The sequence below is a fragment of the Aquarana catesbeiana genome, linkage group LG11, assembly GCF_042186555.1.
Source record: "Aquarana catesbeiana isolate 2022-GZ linkage group LG11, ASM4218655v1, whole genome shotgun sequence".
Lineage (NCBI taxonomy): Eukaryota > Metazoa > Chordata > Amphibia > Anura > Ranidae > Aquarana > Aquarana catesbeiana.
In genome coordinates, this window is record NC_133334.1 from 100,315,691 (window position 1) to 100,339,312 (window position 23,622).

The window sequence follows — 23,622 nt, forward strand, 5'->3', positions numbered from 1 at the left end:
AGGTTTTAGTAAATGTTTTACTAATCCATTGATCCCCTGTTCAATGAGAGTGCACTAAGTGGATAAGTGACTAGTGGGTAGGTGAGACATAGTGCTGATGGTAAGGCTTAGCACACAACTCAAGGTATTCCAATGTTCATAGCAAATGTAAAACATCTAATATGTGAAAGTTTTTCTAGCTAAGGGAGCTAATAGCAGGCACTTTGTCTTGTGGTGTGCACTCCTAGGCCACATTTTTAGTTTTCTTCAGATTGCAGCATAAGTTCTATTTACACTCTTGGAGATCCAGAAAGAAAATAGTCCAGTAATAGTATGCATAATGTATTATAATGATGCTCTACTTTAATACTATAGATGTGTATGTGAACTGTTTAAGTCCCAGAAATGTAAAAAAAAAAGTCCACCTGTAGAGGACACAACGTACCACAGTTATACAATGTACAACAGCTTCCATTTGCAATAACAGCAAGAGCTTCATAGCCAATTGTACAGGAAGGTTTACTTGGGCATTGATTGATGTCACATACTGTAAGAAAAGATACAATATTTAGGGTTAGTCAAGCTTACTTACTTATACCATATAATGACATACTTAACTTCATATATTTTGAGAACATTTATAATAAGGCGCATATCTGTCTGCATAACTGTTTTGAAACATATATGTCTGATGCTTGTGGCCAGCCAGACCAATCACATATTTTCTTGGTCACATTAATGAGGAATGAACCTCCTAAGTAGGAAAGGTCTCTTGATAGTACACCTAAAAGAGCCAATACTCATACCTTTCTATGATTTCCTGGAAAAAAATGTGCAAAAATAATAAGTAGCACTTACTGCAAACCGTTTCATTACAACAGGGGTCATTAGAGTTGATCCGGGTCACAGGAATGAAACCTGCCTGCTCACATGTGACATTCTTATTCATTGTACACTTGTGTTTGTCGCAATAGAGACCACTGCCACCTTCCCTGCAGACACAGTCCAGGCAACCTAACTGGAAATTTTCTCCAAACTGTAAAGTGAAGAATGAGCACAATTATGAAAATGTTTTACTTACATATCAATGCTAATTTACAATAACCAAAATTAGGAAAAAGACCTTCTTTGTGGCAAAAATTGAGACTGTAGGTGTCATCTTTTATAATAGAACATTTTGGTTGCCAATATAGATAATAGGGATGAGGTTCAGATTTGTTGCTACTGTGGGTTTGCGGTGAATCCGGCATGTTCATGTTTTTTTGGACCCTGCAAATTATGTAGGAATTTGCCATAGTAACTATAATGTAATGCCTGGACTTTGAACTTAAAGGGGTTGTAAGGGTTCGTGTTTTTTCACTTTAATGCATCTTATGCATTAAGGTGAAAAAACACGTCAGTTACCGCCCCCCCAGCCCCCCGTTTTACTTACCTGAACCCTCGAACTTGTCCCACGGGGATGTGTTCTCTCTCTGCTCAGGGTTCTCGGCTCTTGATTGAATGGATTGATAGCAGCGCAGCCATTGGCTCCCACTGCTATCAATCAAATCCAATGACGCGGGTGCTGGGGGGTGGGGCCGAGTTCTGCATTCGGCCTCTATGGACGCCGAATGCTGGACTCGGGAGCACGCCCGCAAGTTAACCCCCCGGGAGAGCGCTTCTCCCAGGGGGTTATCTGATGTGGGGAGGAGCCGAGAGAGCCACCAAGGGACCCCAGAAGACCAGGTTCAGGGCCACTCTGTGCAAAACGAGCTGCACAGTGAAGGTAAGTATGACATGTTTGTTATTTAAAAAAAAAAACAAAACAAACCTTTAGTATCACTTTAAGTCAGCTGGTGTAAAAGGGCCAGCTAGGGGTCGTTTTGATAAGCCAGCCCCTTGCTATAAAAGGGTGGGTTCCTAGTAGCCATATTGACAATGTGTTTTATCTGTGATAGGGAAAGCATAGAGAGTGCTGCTGATAATGGTACAATGGTGATTCTAACTGTAGGGGAGGGGACTCACAAGGGGAGGAGATCGATTGGTGTTCCTCTGTAATGGGAACACACGGATCGGTCTCCTCTCACCTGACAGGACGTGGATCTGTGTGTTTACACACACAGATCCACCGTCCTGCTGTTACCTGGCAATCGCAGGTGCCCAGCGGACATCGCGGCCGCCGGGCACGCGCATCGGGTCCCCCGTGATGCGGCGGGAGCGCGCGCGCACCACCGGTGGCGTGCACACGCTCTCCACAATGCAGGAGATCCCAGGACGTCATATGACGCCCGCCCGGAGGGCGTCATATTACAATACAGCGGTACGGAAGTGGTTAAAGCCATCTTTGCAGGTGATTTGACTTTGGTGGTGGGGGCTTTTTCATGGAAGGTCTACTTTAAATTGTGACAACAGTGGAAAATGCAATCTACAGGTATGACATTCTTGGAAATGAAGCGGTGTTGTCACCCTATAACATAATTTGTATTTTGAATATATACTGTGTGTATATATATATATATATATATATATCTAGATATATATATATATAGATATATATATATATATATCTATATATATATATATTAAGACAAAGTGCCCAAACAAGGATGTTATATCAGTGTCAACAGGTGTTATTTTTATGAATGCTGGCAAGTAAAATGCAAATAGGCTTTCCAAGGGATATTATCACATTAAAGATAATATTAGATTTTAGAGGTTGGGTTTGCATCTACTTTAACAAACTATAGGGTAGATTTACTAAAACCGGGGCACTCAGAACCTGGTGCAGCTGTGCATAGTAGCCAATCAGCTTCTAACCTCAGCTTGTTCAGTTAAGCTGTGGCAATAAAACCTAGAAGCTGATTGGTTACTTGCTCTCTCTGTGGTAAAGATCTGCATACCCAAAATTCCTTTAAGCCCTGGTTTACACCAGTGCAGCTTTGAAATCGTGCTACTTCAGCGCGATTTCAAAGCCGCCCGATTAGTACGAGTGTGATATACCATTTCCTTGTGGCTTGTGACTTCATTTAACAGAAGTTAATGCAAGTTGCGATAAAATCGCAAAAAAGTAGTGCAGGATCCTTTTTCAAAGTCGCTGCAGCAATGGGGTGCAACTTGTCATGCAATTTTGAACTGTCAAATCGCATTGGTATGAACCAGTGCTAAGGGCCAATGTCTGTCCACAACACAATGATAGCTAGCTTTTTAATTATTATCACCTTAGCTACTTTGCTTCTGTTAAGTGGGGTCTTTTCATGTGTTTTTTATAGTTTATAGTTTTTAGAGTGCCATTTTTTTCTCAGCACCTCACTGGAAAAATAAATGTAAAAACACTGTGCTCACAAAAGCACTGAACACACTCAGCCCCCCGTCTCATATGCCCAAAAGTGATCTTTTTAAATTAAACATACATAAGATAAATGTACTGATTTTATCAGTAACATCTGCAGTGGGTGGTCAGGGATAAAAAGGGAACGGTTGAATTAAACCTGAACTTGAACATGAACATATGATGATATGGGTCAAGAGAGTGTAACACATAGATTGCAGGGGTCAGGATTAAGTAACACACAAATTTCAGGGACCAGGATTAAGTAACATACAGAGTTCGGGATTAAATAACAGATTTCAGGGGTCAGGATTAAGTAATGCACAGAGTTCAGGGATCAGGGTAAGTAACAAACAAAGTTCAGGGGTCAGGATTAAGTAATGCAGAGAGTTCAGGGATCAGGGTAAGTAACAAACAAAGTTCAGGATGAAGTAACGCACAGAGGTCAGGGATCAGGATTAGGTAACATACAGAGTTCAGGGGTCAGGATGAAGTAACGCAGAGAGTTCAGGGAACAGGATTAAGTAATCTACAGTGATTTGGGGTCAGGATTAAGTAACACACACTGTTCAGGGGTCAGGATTAAGTAACGCGCAGATTGCCATGGTAAGGATTAAGGCTCCATTCAAACTTAGCATTTTTGGAACGCAAGACAAAGCTAGACAGAAAATGTGTATTTAGCTATGCATATCAGAAACATGCTGCAAATGTGCTTTGCACCTGCAGTGGCTTTAATTGTTAATGGCACCCTGAATGCCGGTAACAAGCGTTTGTCATGCAGCAAATGTGCTACAAATGTGTGAAAAAACATGCCAAGCTCCACTCCAACACTTTTGGAGCTTCTTTGGAGCATTTGTTGCTTGTAGAGCAGCTTATTCAAATGAATGGGCTGCCCTCTACTTGAGAAGCAGAAACCCACAAAAAAATGCAAGCTGGAACACAGGTGTGAGTACGGTTCAGACAACTTTAAAGTAAATGTAAAGTTCTTTTTTTTTTAATAAAAAACATGTCATACTTACCTGCTCTGTGTAATAGTTTTGCACAGAGCAGCCCTGATCCTCCTCTACTTGGGACCCTCCCCTGGTGCTCCTGGCTCTTCTCCCCTGCCAAATGCCCCCAGAGCAAGCAGCTTGTGCTTGTACATGCTTTCTCTCGAATCGCCTCTGTGTGTTTCTTTAAGACACACAGAGCACAGCTTGGCCCCGCCCCCTGCTCCCTCTTTACTGGCTGTGACTGACAGCAGTGGGAGCCAATGGCCAATGAGGACAGAGAGACCAGAGAGAGCTCGTGCACATCACTGGTTTGAGATCAGGCTCAGGTAAGTATTAGGGGGGCTGAGAGGAGAGCTGCTCACTGAAGGCTTTTACCTTCATGCGTAAAAGGGGCGTGCGCATGCCGCCAGAGAGGCACGATTGCGTGCTGATTGGACAGAGGGGGAGACAATCAGCGGGTCTGGCAGACCTGATGACCGCCAGACACCTGCAATTAATCATGAGAGAGGCAGAGGGGCACAGAACGGCAGATTGCCCTTCTGACAGGGGAGAAGGTAGAGATCGGTGTTCCTGCTGAGCAGGAACACCGATCTCTGTCTTCCCCAAGTCAGAGCAACCCCCACACAGTTAGCAAGCACCAGCTAGGCACACAGTTAATCTGCGCGGTAATTGCATGTCTCCAGGCCAGCTCATTATGGTAAATTTAATGCTGCTTGGCTCCATTTCCTTGCACTGTGCAAGCATCAGTTCAAAAATAGCACATATATGGCCATTCATTCTGCAATGCACGCAGAGACCACTCCACCCATGCTGATTTTCCCATGTGCTTTTCACAGCATGGCTGGTCTGTGCATGAGCGGCAGCATAACTAGCCACATACATGCAGGGCGCTCTGCTAGCACCATTTTTGAATTGCTGCTGCCTTGTACAGTGCGAGGAATCAGAGCCAGGCAGAAGAGGAGAAGCAGGGAGAGAAGACCACAGCCAGGCACACTGCTGGATCCCTGACAGGCTTAGGTAAGTGTTTAGATTTTAATAAAACAGGGAATGCATTAAGGTAAAAAACACCCAGCCTTTAGAACCACTTTAAGATATGTCCCCCATAGATTTTATTGGGGTGCGTTGCTAAATTTGGGTTTTGTGGATTTTAAGCAGGATTTTCAAACATCTCCTGTGAATTGAACCTGAGCAGATTCACTGATCTGTAAAAGGTAAACCCTTCAAAATTTTCTTCTCCTCCTCCCATTAGGACTGACAACTCATATAAGACTTCCTATAGTATTGAGAATATAACATGCATTGCTCTTGGTGTAATAAAAAAACTGCAATTTCCTGCCTGCATTTATATAAGTCTACCTTTCATTATAAATGGTGGTAGAATAAAATGCTTATTAAAAGACTTTTATTTAATGTGTGCATTGTACACTGATTTGTACTCTGATGGAGTAAATACCTGGGTGTAGGTTTTCTATTAATTGCAGTTGTTACATTTTTTAAAAGGTCATGTTAGATGTAAGATCAGGTATGCTTGCAATGAATGATAGGGGAGGGCAATATTCGTTGTCTTCGATTGTTGCCTAGGGCAAAGTGGAGTTTAATAAAACTATTCTTCAGGACCTAAGGAATTATTTGCAATTAATACTCAGATGATTCGTTTTTTTATTGTTGTGTCTGGCCACCTCTAGTCACAGAGGGTCAACATTATATGCATTAGTCTATTCAGTAGACTTCCATGGATTCAATTACAGCCGAAACTGAGCTTCTTCCCAGATGAACTGAATGTCTGGCTAGGCTAGGATCAATAGAAACTACAGAATAATAAATATTTCATGGATGTTCCATGATGGAAGATTATAGGTATAGAGCAAGTTGAATAAAAAAATAAAAAAGCATACCTGTCGTGGCACATTGTCTGGTCCAACACATCCTGAAAGAGACAAAAAAATCTTCTTAGCAAAATGTCCCAATATCTAGTATCACCTGTTTATAACTTCACTGTACTATCATACTTTATCCCAGCATTTAAGTGCTTTACCATTCATACATTATATATGTATGTACTTCATAGACTTATTAATCACTATAGCAAGAATATATTCTATAATAAATAATGTAAATAAATGAAGGGATAAATAACAATCATAACAGTACATTCAGAAATACAAATCGTGTATATCAGAAATCTAGCTATAGACATCACATAAGCATCTTCCAATCCAGTAAACTTCAGTCGGTTCTGATGACAGTGTGTTTGTAGGCACCAGAAGTCTCAGACCCATTGATTCAGCTTTTCTTATTTAAAAAAAAAGTTTTAATTAAATCTTCCCTTATTACTTGCTCAACAGAGGACTTTTTGGTTCCTTTTGGCCTACCTCACATTAAACCGTGTGGTTAGACTGTCTCATAGTTTTATTACAATCTATCCCCATTACTCTGTCACACACAGAGCTGCAATGGTCATAGAGCCCCCTGAGTTTTTAATCACAGCCCATAGGGTCTATAGAAAACAAACACAACTCTACTGTAAATATACCAATATGCTTTTTTAGCATCTTTATTATCTACATAGGAGTTCAGAAAACAGAAAGATGGGGCAAAACAGGGACTATATGGTTTTCTATAAATACTAATGAAAGTTTGAGAATCATTCCTAAATATCATACTCCAAATACTTGCATTAACGAATCTCATGGTTTCTTTCTAGAAGTTACTTTGTGCAGACCTTTTTTTTAAATGTATTCAATAAGTGAAAATTTTTATTTTTTCTTAAATACAAAGGGTAACATATTTTTATTTTTAGCCAATATTTTTTGGGGGGATAGTGTGGTAAGGGGTTAGAATGTGAACATTTAAATTGTATTTTTGTCTCAGCCATTACATTCATCCTCTAATTTGGTCCTGGTGACTATTTTCACTAAGACAGAAAATGCAGAATTTACAATTGTCACAAGAACAGGAGATAGTGGAACAATTTCAAATGGCAACACCTCAAAGACACCAAAGTGGTCTGACAGGGGATTCCCTTCACTTTGTTGAGATTCCATTTTATTTCCTGTTGGATCTGTGGGACAGGAACTGAAGGGTAAATCTTACCAATGGGACTTAGACAGCTTAAAATAAAATGACAGTGGTTTGAACCCTTTTCTACTCCATTCATAACTAAAAAAAAATCTTTTTAGCTATACATACAGTTGAATGTTTTTTACACTTTGCTTGCATCATGGTAACTCATTTAACTGCTCATTGTGACAGGAGTGGCTACCTATCCTCAAGGACAGAAAGTTATATATAGTTCCATTTATTCTGCACTTCCTGGGAAGGTAAGAAACTTCCTGCAGATAAGGAGTATATATTCCATTCACACACTATACTGGAATCGACCATGTGATTAAAAAAAGTATCTTGTATGTACTGGCTGGATTGATGTTAACTGAATTTTTTTCTAAGATACTTATCAAGAAACCCCTCTTTGGAATATACAGTATGTGCCTTGGTTACTTTAATGTCCCTAGCGGTATGATTATGTCCGATTTTTGCATCGCGAAGCAGTAAATTGTTTTGCATGGAAATTTGGTGTTTTATATTGTAGGCCTGTAATTCTTAGGAATAACTCACTTAAATCTGTCCAAACAAGAGTCTAGTAGACATCCCGGGTGTGATAAAGTTTGAAACACGAAATCATAAATTATAATATAATAAATCACCATAAATAATTATAACAAATAATAATATAACAATAATAAAATGTATTCAATAATGTAATCAAATCAAAAACACTGAAGCTTGCAGAATTGTCGCTGTCGTTACTTTCAGTGTTTGATGATGGATTTCCCCACGAATCACTATCGCTCAATTCTGCAAGTGATTCTAATTTACTATCGCTGTTTTCTAGCTGGTCTAAAAAGAACACTTTTTGGCTGCCATGGACATTCTCAAGTTTCCAGGCAGAAAGAACAGTATATATAATATAAAAGTGCATACAGGGCACTGGACAAAGCACTAGGGACAAAAGGGATGTGAAATGATTTGATACAGTAATGTAATGTAATGTATGTGTTTTGTTTTTTTGCACTTTTTGAATTTGGCGCCGGGCTTCGTCCCCGTACGTTGCAACGCTCACAGGGAACGGAGCACGGCACACAGTGCATCGGGCGGAGTACACAGCCTGCGGACACAGCGGGAAGACATTGCAGGATCCTGGGGACAAGGTAAGTAACTTTCCCAGAATACTGCAATGCAATCCTGAGTGTGGCTCAGGGTTTCCGCTTTTGGTAATGAAAATTCACCCCGAGCCACACTCGGGATTACCGCCAGGGAGGTTAACTATCATGCTGTATTTATGGTGACTAACTCACATTGGGTCTGGATGGTTCCCCATTTGGAAGTTGGTCCTTCTGTTTTAAGATTATGTATACAAGACCATTGGCTGTTTACTGATTGTACCTGAAATTCCCACCCGAGAGGCAGTGACTTCACCTTGGCTTACTCATTTGACCTTCCATGGGCAACATACACTTGCTATGAATTCCAGTCTAAGCTACTGGCTGATATTACTCTATTAAAGATTAGGAGTGGGTTCCAGTGTACTGATTCTGTCACATGTACTACTGAAGATGGATTCCCAAAACACGTTGAGTCCACATGTGAAATTTAATCATAATCTTTTCATGTTGTGAACCCCTATGTGGAGAGTAAAATTTTATGCTGTGTAATCAATTTTTAACCCCTTTCCGACCAGCCGTCGCAGTTGTACTGCGGTAGGTTGGCTCCCCTGGGCGAAACAACGTTACCTTACGTCTCTTCACCTTTTGACCACTAGGGGGCACACTCGAGGGGCCTGGGGCTTGCCGCCAGAGCTGATGCAATTGCCCGCTGGGCACCCACGATCGCTCGTGACAGAGCAAGAACCGGGATCTGTGTGTGTAAACACACAGATCCCGGTTCTCTCAGGGGAGAGGAGACAGATCGTGTGTTCATACAGTACTAAGTATGAACACCGATCTCGCTTTCCTCCTAGTCAGTCCCATCCCCCCACAGTTAGAACATACACTAGGGAACATAGTTAACCCATTGAATACCCCCTAATGTTAACCCCTTCCCTGCCAGTGACATTTATACAGTAATCAGGGCATTTTTATAGCACTGATCGCTATATAATTGTCATTGGTTCCAAAAATGTGTAAAAAATGTCTGATGTGTCTGCCATAATATCACAGTCCCGATAAAAATCGCTGATCACTGCCATTACTAGTAAAAAAAATAATAATAATAAAAATGCCATAAAAATCAATAAACGCTTATTGCGATTTTTTTTTTTAACAAAAATACGTAGAAGAATACATATCGGCCTTAACTGAGGAAAAAATTTGTTTTTGTTTTTTTTTAAATTTGAGATATTTATTATAGCAAAAAGTAAAAGATCTTTTTTTCTTGTGTTTTTTTCTAAATTGTCGCTCTTCTTTTCTTTATAGCGCAAAAAATAAAAACCACAGAGGTGATCAAATACCACCAAAAGAAAGCTCTATTTGTGGGAAAAAAAGGACGTCAATTTTGTTTGAATCCAGCGTCGCACGACTGCGCAATTGTCAGTTAAAGCGACGCAGTGCCGTATCGCAAAAAAAAATGACCTGATCATTGAGCAGCCAAATCTTCCGGGGCTGAAGTGGTTAATGTTACATAATAAAGTGGTTTTTATGGTACTCAGTTTCTCTTCTATATGTCGACACAAAGTCTGCGACTGCATATTCTGTTCATGATTGTACTCCTAAAACTCCTGCTTTTCTATGTGATCATACAAGAATAAAGAGCTTTGCACTTTTAGGCAAGCTTGTTGGTGTGCTGCTGAGATATTTTATCCTTCCTGGAAATAATGAAAAGTCTAGTTCATATCAAAACCAGGTTGTTGTTTTGAAACAGCGATCCCTGTTTTGCCCTTGGCTCAGCTGGTGAAGTATATACAAGGTTAAATTTTATACAGGAGACCAGCTCACATGCCTATCAAACCAAGCTGAACCAGCCATGCTCAGACTGGATTGAAACTAGCAGAATGGTCTGTTCATCTGTATTTGGCACCTCTGAGCTTGTAATTCTGTAGTCACAAATGAATAAGTTGTTGGTTGCCGGTTCCCCTATTTTTGTACAAAACTACATTAATTAGAGAAGTATAAAATAACACACTCCTTACCACAGTTAGGTACACAAATATCTACAGCTTCACTGTGGCGCATTGTACCATTTGGACAAAAACATCCTTCAATGAAACGAGTATTATTCTGCATCACTGCATATTGTTCTGGCCTGTAAGAAGTCATACAACATAATTCATCTCCATTTTCAAGACGGTTAAAAAAAAATGACATTCTGACTGATTTAAAGTGACACTCTGTATAGATCACATTATATATACCCTGCTACTATAAGTACTGAGCAGTTACTAAAGCAGGTATTCGCCTGCCAATTGGTACTCTAATTTTTATGAACAAAGCACTTCTATTTTCTATCACTGGTTTCAACAGCGTTGAAGGCTTTCTGCTCCTTACAGCCAAGCTGCTCCCCCTTATGTCACCAGCTACTGGAAAATTATGTGATCTGAACAGGCAGCATGTTTGTACACAGCTATTGCTAGCTGAAGCTAGAATGTGCAATGAAAACAATTCAGCACGGTGAATACTTCACAAGACTAGTTTACACTGCATCTTCCAACATTGGCAATGAGTGGTTTTGTGTAGGCATGCTGTCTATTCAGATCATGCAAGGATGGGGGGAAGGGCAGCCCCATCTAACAAGTGCTGAAATCATTCAGCACTCCCTAAAATGTTGGAGGCTGTACAAGCTTAATTGAAAAGGATGGGACAATGAAGACTGCTGATGTGTACTCATTCACATTGGGGGGGGGGGGGGGGGGGTGCAATATCTAGGGGACCTCTTATTGCTAAAAAGGACTTCCAGATTCAAATAAGCCCCCTAACCCACAGACCCCCACAACCACCAGGGCAGGTCAACAAAGCAATTTTTGTTTATACATAGGCCTTTAAAGTATGTCCACAGCTACTCCTCCTATGGATCACAGAAGTACACTTAGTTCTGTACTCCTGTGACCCATTTTCAGCCAACTGTGGGCTGAAGTTCTCTGTCAACTGACGTCACTCAGCCGGTCCAGGGTCTGAAAAGATCCCAACCTTAAAAGTAGGTATTCCCCCAGATGCAGCTGGCTCAGCCTCTCAGCGTGCCACTGAGAGTCTGAGCCAGCCTCTCCCTCCCCCTCCACAGGCCAGTGTTCCAGTGAGCGCTGGAGGGGCAGAGCAGAGCTTTGATAGTCATTGGTATTTGATCGCTCAGTTCTCAATGTGGAGAAGGCAGGGGACAGTTGCAGCTGGGATTGATGCTGCAGCCATCTAGGGGAGCATGATTGTTTTTTTTTTTTTTCTATTCACAAACTTCTCTTTTAAGTGTCAATGCCATGACTATGAAATTACAGTAGCAAGACAAGCAAATCAATACAAACTATGTGGTAATAAAACTGTCTGATGCTTGGTGTTTACACACTTACGTAGTTTGGCATGTTCTTTGTGTAACTGGGCCACATGCATTATAGACTTTGTCTGAAGGGCAAGTAAGTCCTGGAAGTAAAAAAAAAATGTGTTTAATGTATTGGAAGCATTTAAAAAATGAATACAACATTACTTCTTTATGCGACTACCTGAAAAAATGAGATTGACAGGGATGTAAAATGGAAAGTGGAAGGTGAGGAACGATTGTGCCTAATCACTGTATCCTACTAAATGAGAAGAGACTGTTCAGTTAAAGTGTATGTTTACTTTGCAAAGTAGACAATGATGGATGAGGTGAAGCTGTGCTTATTTTTTTTTTCATTGTGCTTTAATTAAATTCTATTTTTAAAAATTCCTTTACACATGACTGAGTATTAAAAATTAACAAAGATTCACATACACTTTGCAAAGCGGACAGTCTCTACTTCTTTAGTAAATCAATAAATGTATTTTTTCAATAAAGTGTAAGCATGGCACTATAAACAGTTAAAGCGGAGTTCCGACCATATTTTCTTTTTTTCTTTTCTGCATCCCCTTTGCTTTTCTACATAGTTTACATGAACTCATGTCTATAAAATAAATCCCCTTCCTTATACATGTTTTTTAGAATGTACTTACCTAAGATTTTGTCGTCCTGTGCGCTTCCATCTTCATTGTGGGCATGTGAAGCCCACTCAAACTCTTTTCCGGGATACGGTGCTGCTGGCTACCCAGCATGCACCTCCCAATCTCGTGCATGTGCATTGTATGCCGAGCATAACGCCGACAGTATGTCATTGCGTCACTTCTGTTTTGAATACCTCGCAATGCTGAGCGGCGGCAATGCCCACTGACTCCTGGGAATCGTGACATACATCTCCCAAGAGCCAGTGCGCCACAGGATAATACGTACATCACCGAGGATGGGAAAAACCAGAAGAGAGAAAACCTTGGAAACCGGGTAAGCAAAGCAAAAAAGTATAAAAAATTGCCCAATGCAGAGTTAATGACCAGTTGCAAAGCTAATGAGGAGAAGATTAAAAAGTGGGTGGAACTCTGCTTTAAGTGTATATCAAGCCAAACATTTTGTTTTCTAGTTTTAGGTAGAGGATTCAAATTTCTATTGAGCATTTCCTGTTATCTGGGCTCTATTAGATTTACCCTCGCTCCCCGTTTTCCTTACAATGATTTCAACATATAAGTAGTGATGGAAAATCTACAGCAGGAACACATTCAGATGTATCAAAACAAAAATTACTCATAGTCTTAAGGCCCGTACATATGGGCCGAATACTGGGCGGTATTTGCCGGTTCAATAGAAACCCGCCAACATTTGGCCCACGTGTACGGGAGCCGGTCCGACAGAAGCCAGCTTCTGTCAAATGGGCATGACCGAAAAAGATCTGCTGGTCAGCATATAGCACCGACCGGTGTGTTCTGGCGGAGGGGGTATCCCGCTGTCAGAACACAATAGCTCAGGGGTGAGATCGCTGTACTAACAACAGATTATCAATACATCTCCTTCCGAGCTCTTCAGGTTTTTTTTTGTTTAGCCTGCTGGGTTGAACAAAAAAAAAACTACTGGGGGGCGTGGCTAGCCGGCGCTGAAGATGGCCGCCTGAACACACAGCTCCTCAGCAAGGGAGAACACCGGAGCGCATAGGACCCGACAGACTCCAAGAAAACACCCCAAACACGCCACGCAACTTCCCCGGGTGCCGACCGACGATGTCCCGCAAGCGGATGGGCGATCACGGCATCAGAAAGCTCACCACCTTCATGTTCCCTCAGGACAAGGTCAGTGTGATCCAAGATGGCGCCGGCGGCCTGACGGAGCAAAGAGAGGCATACACTGACCTCCCAGACGCTATCCTCACAGAAATGGGCACTGCTCCTCTGCCCTTATCCCCCACACAAGACCCAGGCTCTGACCCTCTTACCTCCAGCCCAGCCAAAGCTCGGATGCGGATGGATGCACCGCACCAGCAGCCTCCTCCTGCTATGATGACAACACAGGCCCAGGCCTTCACTCCATTCATATCTAATCAGGCACTGCATAATTCAATGGCATCCTTCCCCACATCTGGCCTCCCAGTTATTGACACCACCCTCAAAGAGATGCTCATGTCCCTACAAACCTCTCTGATGACAGACCTGACATCCATGTTCACAAAAATCTCCACAGACATGCACTATATGGGCAATAGAATATCTACCATAGAGCAGGGCATGACAGACTGCTCCACCACAGTTAACGACATAATTGACGCAGTTGATGACATTAAAGGGGAACAAGAATGGGTCCGGGCCAAACTGGCCGATTTGGAAGACCGTTCGCGACGTAACAACGTCAAGTTGAGGGGGGTCCCTGAAACAGTTCCCCCGGGAGATCTTCCGAAATACGCCAAAGATCTCATACATACTATCATACCAGATGCAGCTCCCAGAGATATCATCATTGACAGAATCCATAGGATTGCAAAGCCTTCACACCTAGCAGCATCAGTTCCAAGAGATGTTCTCATGAGAATCCATTTTTTTCATATCAAGGAAAAGATGATGTCAGAAGCCAGATCCAAAGGCCCATTACCCAGACCGTATGACGGAATCCAGATCTTCCCTGACCTGTCCAAATACACGCTACAACAGAGAAGAAAGTTGAACCCCATCACCAAAGGCCTGTTTAACCACAAAATTCAGTACAAATGGCGATATCCCGCGACTCTGCTTATCGCAAAAAATGGTACCACTCACGTCGTCAGCGACCTCATGAAAGGACTGCGTCTACTCCATGATTGGGGTATCATTCTTGAACCCCCAGTAGAAGGAATATCACCTCTGCCACAACGCACACCCCCTCACAGGCGCACCAACCAGGCTTCAAGAGCGCACCAACCCCAAACTAACGCCTGAACCTGTTGGGTCACAACCACCACCACATTTCTCCCTTGCTACCTTGTATGAATCTTTCTCTTCGGTTCCATTACCTACAAACTGGTTTCCCCCACCTGCGGCATAGCTATACGTAGCTTCTTGTTACCCACGCCGCCACAATCTTTGTACCACTCATTTATAGCATAACAGAAGTTCTGCTACAGTTTTTTTTTCTTTTTTTCTCTCAGTCTCTTTTTTGATTGTTGTCTTGAGGTAGCAACCTCACATTTTTATCGTTTGACCTGCTGACTTGTTGTTTCCCCCCAGCCATCTTCCACGGCCTCAAATCCAGGACATCTACTCCACGACGACGCACAACAGGATCTCTCCCTCCCCCGTAGCGGAAACACCTACGCTCACACCCTTGAATCAACTAACTGTAAGTGCTATCTATTTCTTTGCATCTCCACCACTCTCCACAAAATACCATGCCATGCAATATCTTGTCCCTCAATGCCAAGGGCCTCAACCATCCGGCAAAGCGCCACTCGCTATGGCACACAGCAGCCAAACTGAACAGCGACATCATATGTGTCCAAGAAACACATTTGCTTCCCACAGCTACGGATCTATGCTCCAATAGCAAATATCCCCAAATCTTTCACGCCACATACAACTCCAAAAAACGGGGAGTCCTCATTGCCATAAAAAATGGTCTAGACTTCCATTTGCTACAGGAAATCGCTGACCCCAATGGCCGATATCTAATTTTAATATTCACCCTCAACAAGATCACCTACACCTTGATGAATATATATGCCCCCAATACCCGCCAGATGTGTTTCCTTAGAAGAGTTTTCCTCAAAGCACGGGAAGCACGACAAGGGCACTTGATCATTTGTGGAGACTTCAACTTAGTCGCAGACATACACATGGACTCTACTTCAGCTGCAAAAAGAAGGGAGTCGCCCCTGGGGCAATTCCTCACGTCACAGGAGGTCTTTGACGTGTGGAGGTGCCACCATGGGTCTGAAAAGGACTATACTTATTTTTCTCCACATCACAAATCGTATTCTAGGATTGATATGTTCCTCACGGACAAGTGGCTACTACAAAACATTGGTGCATCTGTAATCCACACCGTGACGTGGTCAGACCATGCTCCAATCACCATCTCCATCAACGACACTGCACCCCAGCGGAATACGTTCCTATGGTGGGCGAACAATTACATTCTGCAACACCCAACCTACTCCCAAGATATCAAAAAACAACTGCAGGAATATTTTGATTTAAACAAAGGTTCAGTGGGGGACCCCGTCACGGTGTGGAACGCACATAAAGCGGTTCTAAGAGGTACGATTATGAAATTAAGTGCAATATGCAAGAGAAAGAGGACGCAGCAAATAGACACCCTTACATCCCAAATTGCAACTCTTGAATCCCAACACAAGACCAAACCAAACCCGACACTTCTAGCCCAGCTTCTGACCCTCAGACGCGCCCTACGCTCCCTACTTCTATATTCCTACGAACAACTCCAACGCAAACTCAAAGCCAACAATTACTCCACGTCCAACAAAGCGGGCAAGAGATTGGCCCAGCGCCTCAAGGGACTTAAAATCAAGTCCAGAATAACCCACTTATTTCACCCCCGCTCTAATGTTAAACTGACTAACCCCCAAGACATAGCGAATGCATTTAGCGAATATTATAGTAACTTATACAACATCAAACATGATCCCGACACCTACCAACCGTCCTCTGCTGACATTATTGACTTTCTCCACCGAATTAAGCTCCCGACCCTGACAGACTCCCAATTGGCTTCTCTAAGCAAACCGTTCACAGACCAGGAAATCCTAAACACAATTTCTTCCCTACCTCTGAACAAAGCTCCCGGACCTGATGGGTTCACGGGAGAATATTACAAGCACTTTTCCAGCCACCTAATTCCTCATATGACAGAATACTTCAATATTGCTGCCTCCTCTTCCAAGCTCGCAAATGAATCTCTCAATGCTATTATTATTACCATCCCGAAACCGGGAAAAGATCCAACCTCCCCTCCAAACTTCCGTCCAATATCTCTGTTGAACCTTGACGTTAAAATATATGCCAAAACAATTGCCAGACGCCTGATGACGGTAATGCCGGATCTCATCCACAAACACCAATCGGGGTTCATCAGAGATAGACAGGCTCCTGACGCCACAAGACGGATGATAAATCTGATACACCATATTGAGTCTAGTGGAACGCCTTCTCTGCTCCTATCTTTGGACGCAGAGAAGGCGTTCGATAGGGTCCACTGGTCCTACCTACGAGAAGTATTGACCAAGTTTGGGTTTAGAGATTTCATATATGACGCCATAATGGCACTTTATACCACCCCATCAGCACAGGTCTACTCTGCAGACATGTTATCACGTCCTTTTCACATAACGAATGGCACTCGTCAAGGCTGCCCATTATCCCCACTGATTTTCAATATGTTAATAGAACCCTTAGCAGAACACGTCCGCTCAAACCCCCTCATTACGGGTCTAACAATAGGCAAAATCCAACACAAGATTAGTCTTTTCGCGGACGACGTCATACTGATACTCACCAAACCTAACTCCGCCCTCCCTGCAGCCCAAAAACTGCTAGAGTGGTTTGGACGAGTCTCATACTACAAACTAAACGTAACTAAATCACACATTCTAGATTTTAAAATAGACGCCACCTCCAGACACCTTTTACAGGCGCAATTCCCCTTTGCCTGGGCAGACAACAGTATATCCTACTTGGGAATTAATTTAACTAAATCAACCAAACAACTCTTCACAGCAAATTTCAAACCTCTCCTCGCCAAATTAAAAAGTGACACACTAAACCTAACTAAACACAACCTCTCCTGGTCCGGGAGACTGGCAGCGTTCAAGATGATCCACTTACCACAAATACTATATCTGTTCAGAACTATCCCCATCCCCATTCCTAAACAATATTTCAAATCCCTACAAACTATGTTTAACAAAGCTATTTGGAACGGAACTAAGCCCAGATGTGCACACGCTATACTCAGACACCATAGATCGGCCGGGGGCTCGGGCACAATCGAATTTGAGGACTATTACTCAGCGGCAATCTTGGCCCAAATGGACGAGTGGTTCCAGTCCAGCCCTAGCAAGCTCTGGAGTTCCATCGAGAACTCGACCTTGATCCATCCAAATTTAAAATTTTGGGCGATGAGCACACCCTGGTGCCCAAAACTATCGTCGGCTTTACCGCCTACAATGTTAGCAACAATCACAGCTTGGAAAAAAATACTACACAACAGTCGCGCTGTCTCTGACACCCGTTCCATACCTATCCCGATAGAAACTCTCCGACATATATCACCCGATCTACACCTAGGTCAGTGGTCCAAAAAAGGCATCAATACCATACAGGACATCCTTCAAAATGACAGCCCGAAACACTTTTCCCGTCTTCAAAGCGAATTCAACCTGCCTCCTTCAGAACTATTCACCTACATGCGCATCACCCACTGCCTTAAAGCCATCCAATTTCCTCTCTACACATTACACTCCAGTGCCTGGGATTATCTCACGAAACCCTCCACAAAACTAAAAGGAATTTCTCTCTTTTACAATATCCTAAACCACAAACTACAATTTACTAAAAAAGCCCCCCACGTACACTGGGAAAGCGACCTAGGACATTCATACACTGAACACCAATGGCAAAGAGCACTTAGGTCCACCTACGCGGTCACAAAATGCTCCTCACTCTGGGAGATAACCCAAAAACTGTCCCTCAGATGGTATCTCACACCCTCGAAGCTAGCTAAGTTCAGCTCTCCTACGAGCGACCAATGTTGGCGATGCAACTCAGCCAAGGGAGATTTGTTCCACATTTTTTGGTCCTGTCCTCGGCTAAAGAACTACTGGCAAAAAATATTTCTCATACTGACAGACATTACAAACCAAACCCTACTCCCCTCCCCTGACCTGGCACTACTAAACCTCAATATTGATTCTGTTCTTCCACAATACAGACACGTCCTGACACATATCTTACTCGCAGCGAGACTGTGCATAGCGAGGTCATGGAAGTCTGACAAACCCCCAACAATAGAACATGATCTTGACACGGTAAACCTTCACTACAATTTTGAAATAGTGATGGCCTCCAGTGCAGGCCGCTTGAATAAAGAATGGACAAAGTGGAGGCCGTGGGAGTCCTGGACTGGGGCCGAGGTATTCCTCTAAAGTAACGGAAACTTGCTACTCTATCTTGACACACAACAATCACCTAGGGTTATGTTAGTCATCACCATTCATACTTACTGCTGACTTATGCTATTGAATTTGCTCTTATTGGATCCTGTCCACAGGAGCAGCTCCCCCTCGGGTGACAAACAGTTCCCAATGGGGTCCCCGAGGGTGACGCTCTAAACAATTATAAAACATCAGATAATCTCTAACTCGCACATGACAGATCCAAATCTCTGTTCTGTTCTGTTCTGTTTGTGATATTGATGAATAACTGCTGAGTAATTAATACATACATTTCTGATTTCACTTATTGTCATTGATATACAATGTACTTACTACAATGTTGTGAAAATTTTCAATAAAAAACTATTGAAATGAAAAAAAAACTACTAGTATGTACAAGGCTTTACAGTTTGTTTTCTTTAGCAAGCAACCACAGCCAGAGTAGAAATGCCTGTCCCCTGCCAGCATACTGTTGAGGACCCTTGCTCCCTGTGTAGAAGTGGTGTTCTCACTGCAGATGCAAGGGTCATGGCCTTTGGTGACTGAGGAGTTTTTTTCTACTCTGAACTATAAGGCTAGCATTACAGTGTTCTTGTTCAGCCTGCAGTGTGGATGGAGAAATCTCCACTGCCAGCCATTGCGTTTGTGGCTGCTTGAATACCAGAGCAGTGACTGCATCTGAAGGAATGTAGCCACTGCTAGACTGACAATTTTCCAACAGGGTCACCCAAGGCTTGAATTTTGGCCAATTCAGCAGGAATAAGCTGAAATTTTAACCTTTTATGGCCAGTTTAATTTGTGAAACACTTTTTGATTTGTCGCACTTGGAATATATTTAGCTTGTTTAATGAAAAATTGAGCTTTAACTGGAATAATAAAATGTTATATATTTCACTTAGTAGATATGCTGTACCTGTTTATAAGTACAAATCAGGATAAAAGCTTTCTGCAGTCACAAAACAGATAACTGATTAAAATAACTTACTACATTTTAAAGCTTTATCCCTCCATGGAATGCACATTCCCAGTCCTGCACAGAGCTGGGCGTATTGCTCTAAGCTGGAACATTCCATGTTGGATCCATGACAACTGTCAAAAATACAAGCCTTGTAGTACATTTCTGGTGAATAAACTTTATGGCATTCATTGAAGATCCTTGAAAAAAAAACACAGAAAAAGGGTTTAAAGAATAATTATGATATATGAGAAAACTTTTAAAGATATTATAACCCTTTCATGACTAAGCCTATTTTTGAAATTTGGTGTTTACAAGTTAAAATCCATATTTTTTGCTAAAAAATTACTTAGAACCCCCAAACATTATGTATATTTTTTTAGCAGAGAATCTAGAGAATAAAATGGACATCGTTGCAATATTTTATATCACACGGTATTTGTGCAGCGGTGTTTTAAACGCAAATTTTTGGAAAAGGGACACTTTCATGAATTTTAAAAAATCCAAACCGTAAAGTTACCCCAATTTTTTTGTATAATGTGAAAGATGATGTTACGCCGAGTAAATAGATACCAAACATGTCACGCTTTATAATTTCACGCACTCGTGGAATGGCGACAAACTACGGTACCTAAAAATTTCCATATGCGACGCTTTAAATTTTTTTTACGGTTACCAGGTTAGAGTTACAGAGGAGGTCTAGTGCTAGAATTATTGCTCTTGCTCTGACGATCGCGGCGATACCTCACATGTGTGATTTGAACACTGTTTACATATGCGTGCACGACTTCCGTATGCGTTTTCTTTGCTGCGCGAGCTCGCGGGGGGACGGGGGCGCTTTAAAATTTTTTTTTTTTTTCTTATTTATTTTATTTATTTTTAAATTCATAAATTGTGTTTAAAAAAAAAAATGTTTTGTTGACTTTTATTGCTGTCACAAGGAATGTAAACATCCCTTGTGACAGTAATAGGTGGTGTCAGGTACTCTTTATGGAGAGATCGGGGGTCTAAAAGACCCCCCATCCCTCCTTTACACTTCAAAGCATTCAGATCGCCGAAAACGGCGATTCTGAATGCTGTGTACTTTTTAAAATCCGGCGCCATCGGCAGCCGAGTAAACGGAAAAGTGACGTCATGACGTCGCTTCCGTGTTTACAATTTGAAGGCTGGAACGAAGCCGCCCACAGCTTCGTTCCAGCCCGCCCCCAGCCGCCGGAGGCATCGGATTGGTCACCGAGCCTCCGGATCGAACGGGGGGCACGGTAAGAGCGGCGGGAGGCGGCGGGAGGGGGGACGTCCCCTCCCGCTGCTCCGGTATAACAGCCGAGCGGCTCTTAGCCGCATCAGTTGTTATACACGGGTAGCCAATCGCCAGCTCTAAACAACGGTACCGGGATGATGCCTGCAGCTGCGGGCATCATCCCGGTATAACCCCCGAAAGCCGAGTACGCATATCTGCGTACGGTCGGCGGGAAGGGGATAAACATTCCTAACTACACCTTGTAGTTATTTGTTGCCCTGTACACACATAGTAAATCTTCACATTCCTGTGTCTGATGTTTCTGTTTGTGTTTAAACATGAGGAATGCTGCATGGCACTGCACAGGTTAAAGTGATACTAAAGCCTCATTTTTCTTCTTTAAAAATAAGAAACATGTTATACTTACCTGCTCTATGCAGTTGGTTTTGCACAGAGCAGCCCAGATCCTCCTCTTCTCGGGTCCCTTATTGGTGCACCTGGCCCGTGCTATGGGGGCATCCGAGCCAAGCTGGCGCTCTGTGTGTCCATTCAGACATGGAGCCACAGTTCGGCCCTACCCCTCTCTCTGCTCATTGGCTCACTGACTTTGATTGACAGCAGTGGGAGACAATGGTGTCACTCTGCCATCTCAGCCAAAGAGGAGGAGTCCCGGGCAGCCGAGTCTCTCGAGGAACATCGCAGGATCGAAATGGGGCTCAGGTAAGTATTAGGGGGCTGCTGCACAAAGAAGGTTTTTTATCTTAATGCATAGAATGCATTAAGATAAAAAAAAACCTTATGACTTTACCACCACTTTAACTGCTTGCCGACCAGCTCACGCCTATATACGTCAGCAGAAGGGCACGTACAGGCATATTAACGTACCTGTATGTTGCCCTTTAAGAAGCGGTTTGCGCCACCGGCGGGCCCGCACGACCGCTGCGAGATTCGTTAGTGTGATTGAGGGACCCGCGGACTCGATGTCCGCGGGGTTACCCGCGATCGTCTCACGGAGAGGAAGAACGGGGAAATGCTGATGTAAACAAGCATTTCTCCGTTCTGCCTAGTGACACTGATCACAGCTCTCTGTAATCGTGAGCGGTGATCAGTGTCGTGTCACACATAGCCCCTCCCCCCCTCCGCAGTTAGAATCACTCCCTAGGACACACCTAACCTAACACCTAACCTAACCCCTACAGTGCCACCTAGTGGTTAACCCCTTCACTGCCAGTCACATTTACACAGTAATCAATGCATTTTTAATCGCACTGATCGCTGTATAAATGTTAATGGTCCCAAAATGGAGACAAAAGTGTCCGATCTGTCCGCCATAATGTCGCAGTCACGATAAAAATCGCTGATCGCTGCCATTACTAGTAAAAAAAAATTATTAATAAAAATGGCATACAATTATCCCCTATTTTGTAGACGCTATAACTTTTGCGCAAACCAATCAATAAATGCTTATTGTGATTTTTTTTACCAGAAATATGTAGAAGAATACGCATCGGCCTAAACTGAGGAAAAAAAGTGTTTTTTTATATATTTTTTGGGGGTATTTATTATAGCAAAAAGTAAAAAATGATGTGTTTTTTTTCAAAATTGTTGCTATTTTTTTGTTTATAGTGCAAAAAATAAAAACCGCAGAGGAGATCAAATACCACCAAAAGAAAGCTCTATTTGTGGGGAAAAAAGGATGTCAATTTTGTTTGAGAGCCACGTCGCTCAACCGCGCAATTGTCAGCTAAAGCGACGCAGTGCCAAATCGCAAAAAGTGCTCTGGTCTTTTGCCAGCCAAATGGTCTGGGGCTTAAGTGGTTAATGCATGACCTCTGCCTGTAGTGTGAGAAATGAGCTTCCTGTGGAGAAACTATATATCTCACAATATCTGGGTCACTCAATGTAGTGCTGGTGCAGATAAGAGCTAAATAATCATTAGATTTGGCACAGAGACAAACAGGCAGACAAATAACAAAGAGCTCATGTGTGCTGAAAGAGATGTGTTTTCATTATATTACCACTCAAGACATGCATGGGATGCTGTGTGACCCGGAACAAGTAGTTGCCTCTCCCTTTGGTAAATATGACCATGTTAGGTGGATTAATGCATGGACATATAGGAATTGATCAGCCATGACCAGGGCTTTTTTTCTCAAACAATAGGTGCTGGAACTCAACCACGACCCCCTAAAACCCTTCCTCCCACACAGACCCTCCAAATAACATCAAATAGTGGGTGTGGTCAGTCAAATTTCACGAACAGTAGGAGGGTCTTAAAGGGGCATTAAATACCAGGATTGCATTACATACAGAGTGCAGAGTTCAGGGGGGTTACCACACAGAGTGCAGAGCTGTCACTTGTAAACACAGAAACTGGACTTCTGTGTTTACAAATGATTGTGGTGAGCAGCCCCCCCCCCCCCCCACAAGGGTCTGAGCCAGAGGTGGTGGAACTGACTTCCACCAAGTTCCCCCTGA

The 23,622-nt window shown here is 42.7% G+C and overlaps 1 protein-coding gene across 1 annotated transcript in view; it reads right to left on the minus strand.

The window, feature by feature from the left end:
• The window catches only part of LOC141112210 (mucin-2-like), a 245,720-nt gene that overhangs the window by 25,593 nt on the left and 196,505 nt on the right, over positions 1-23,622 (minus strand). The window contains exons 47-52 of the mRNA XM_073604810.1: positions 19,935-20,104; positions 11,828-11,897; positions 10,463-10,575; positions 6,174-6,205; positions 838-1,015; positions 425-526 (exon numbers count right to left, since the gene is read on the minus strand). Of these exons, the coding sequence (XP_073460911.1) occupies positions 425-526; positions 838-1,015; positions 6,174-6,205; positions 10,463-10,575; positions 11,828-11,897; positions 19,935-20,104 (665 nt within the window). The remainder of the gene's footprint in view (positions 1-424; positions 527-837; positions 1,016-6,173; positions 6,206-10,462; positions 10,576-11,827; positions 11,898-19,934; positions 20,105-23,622) is intronic.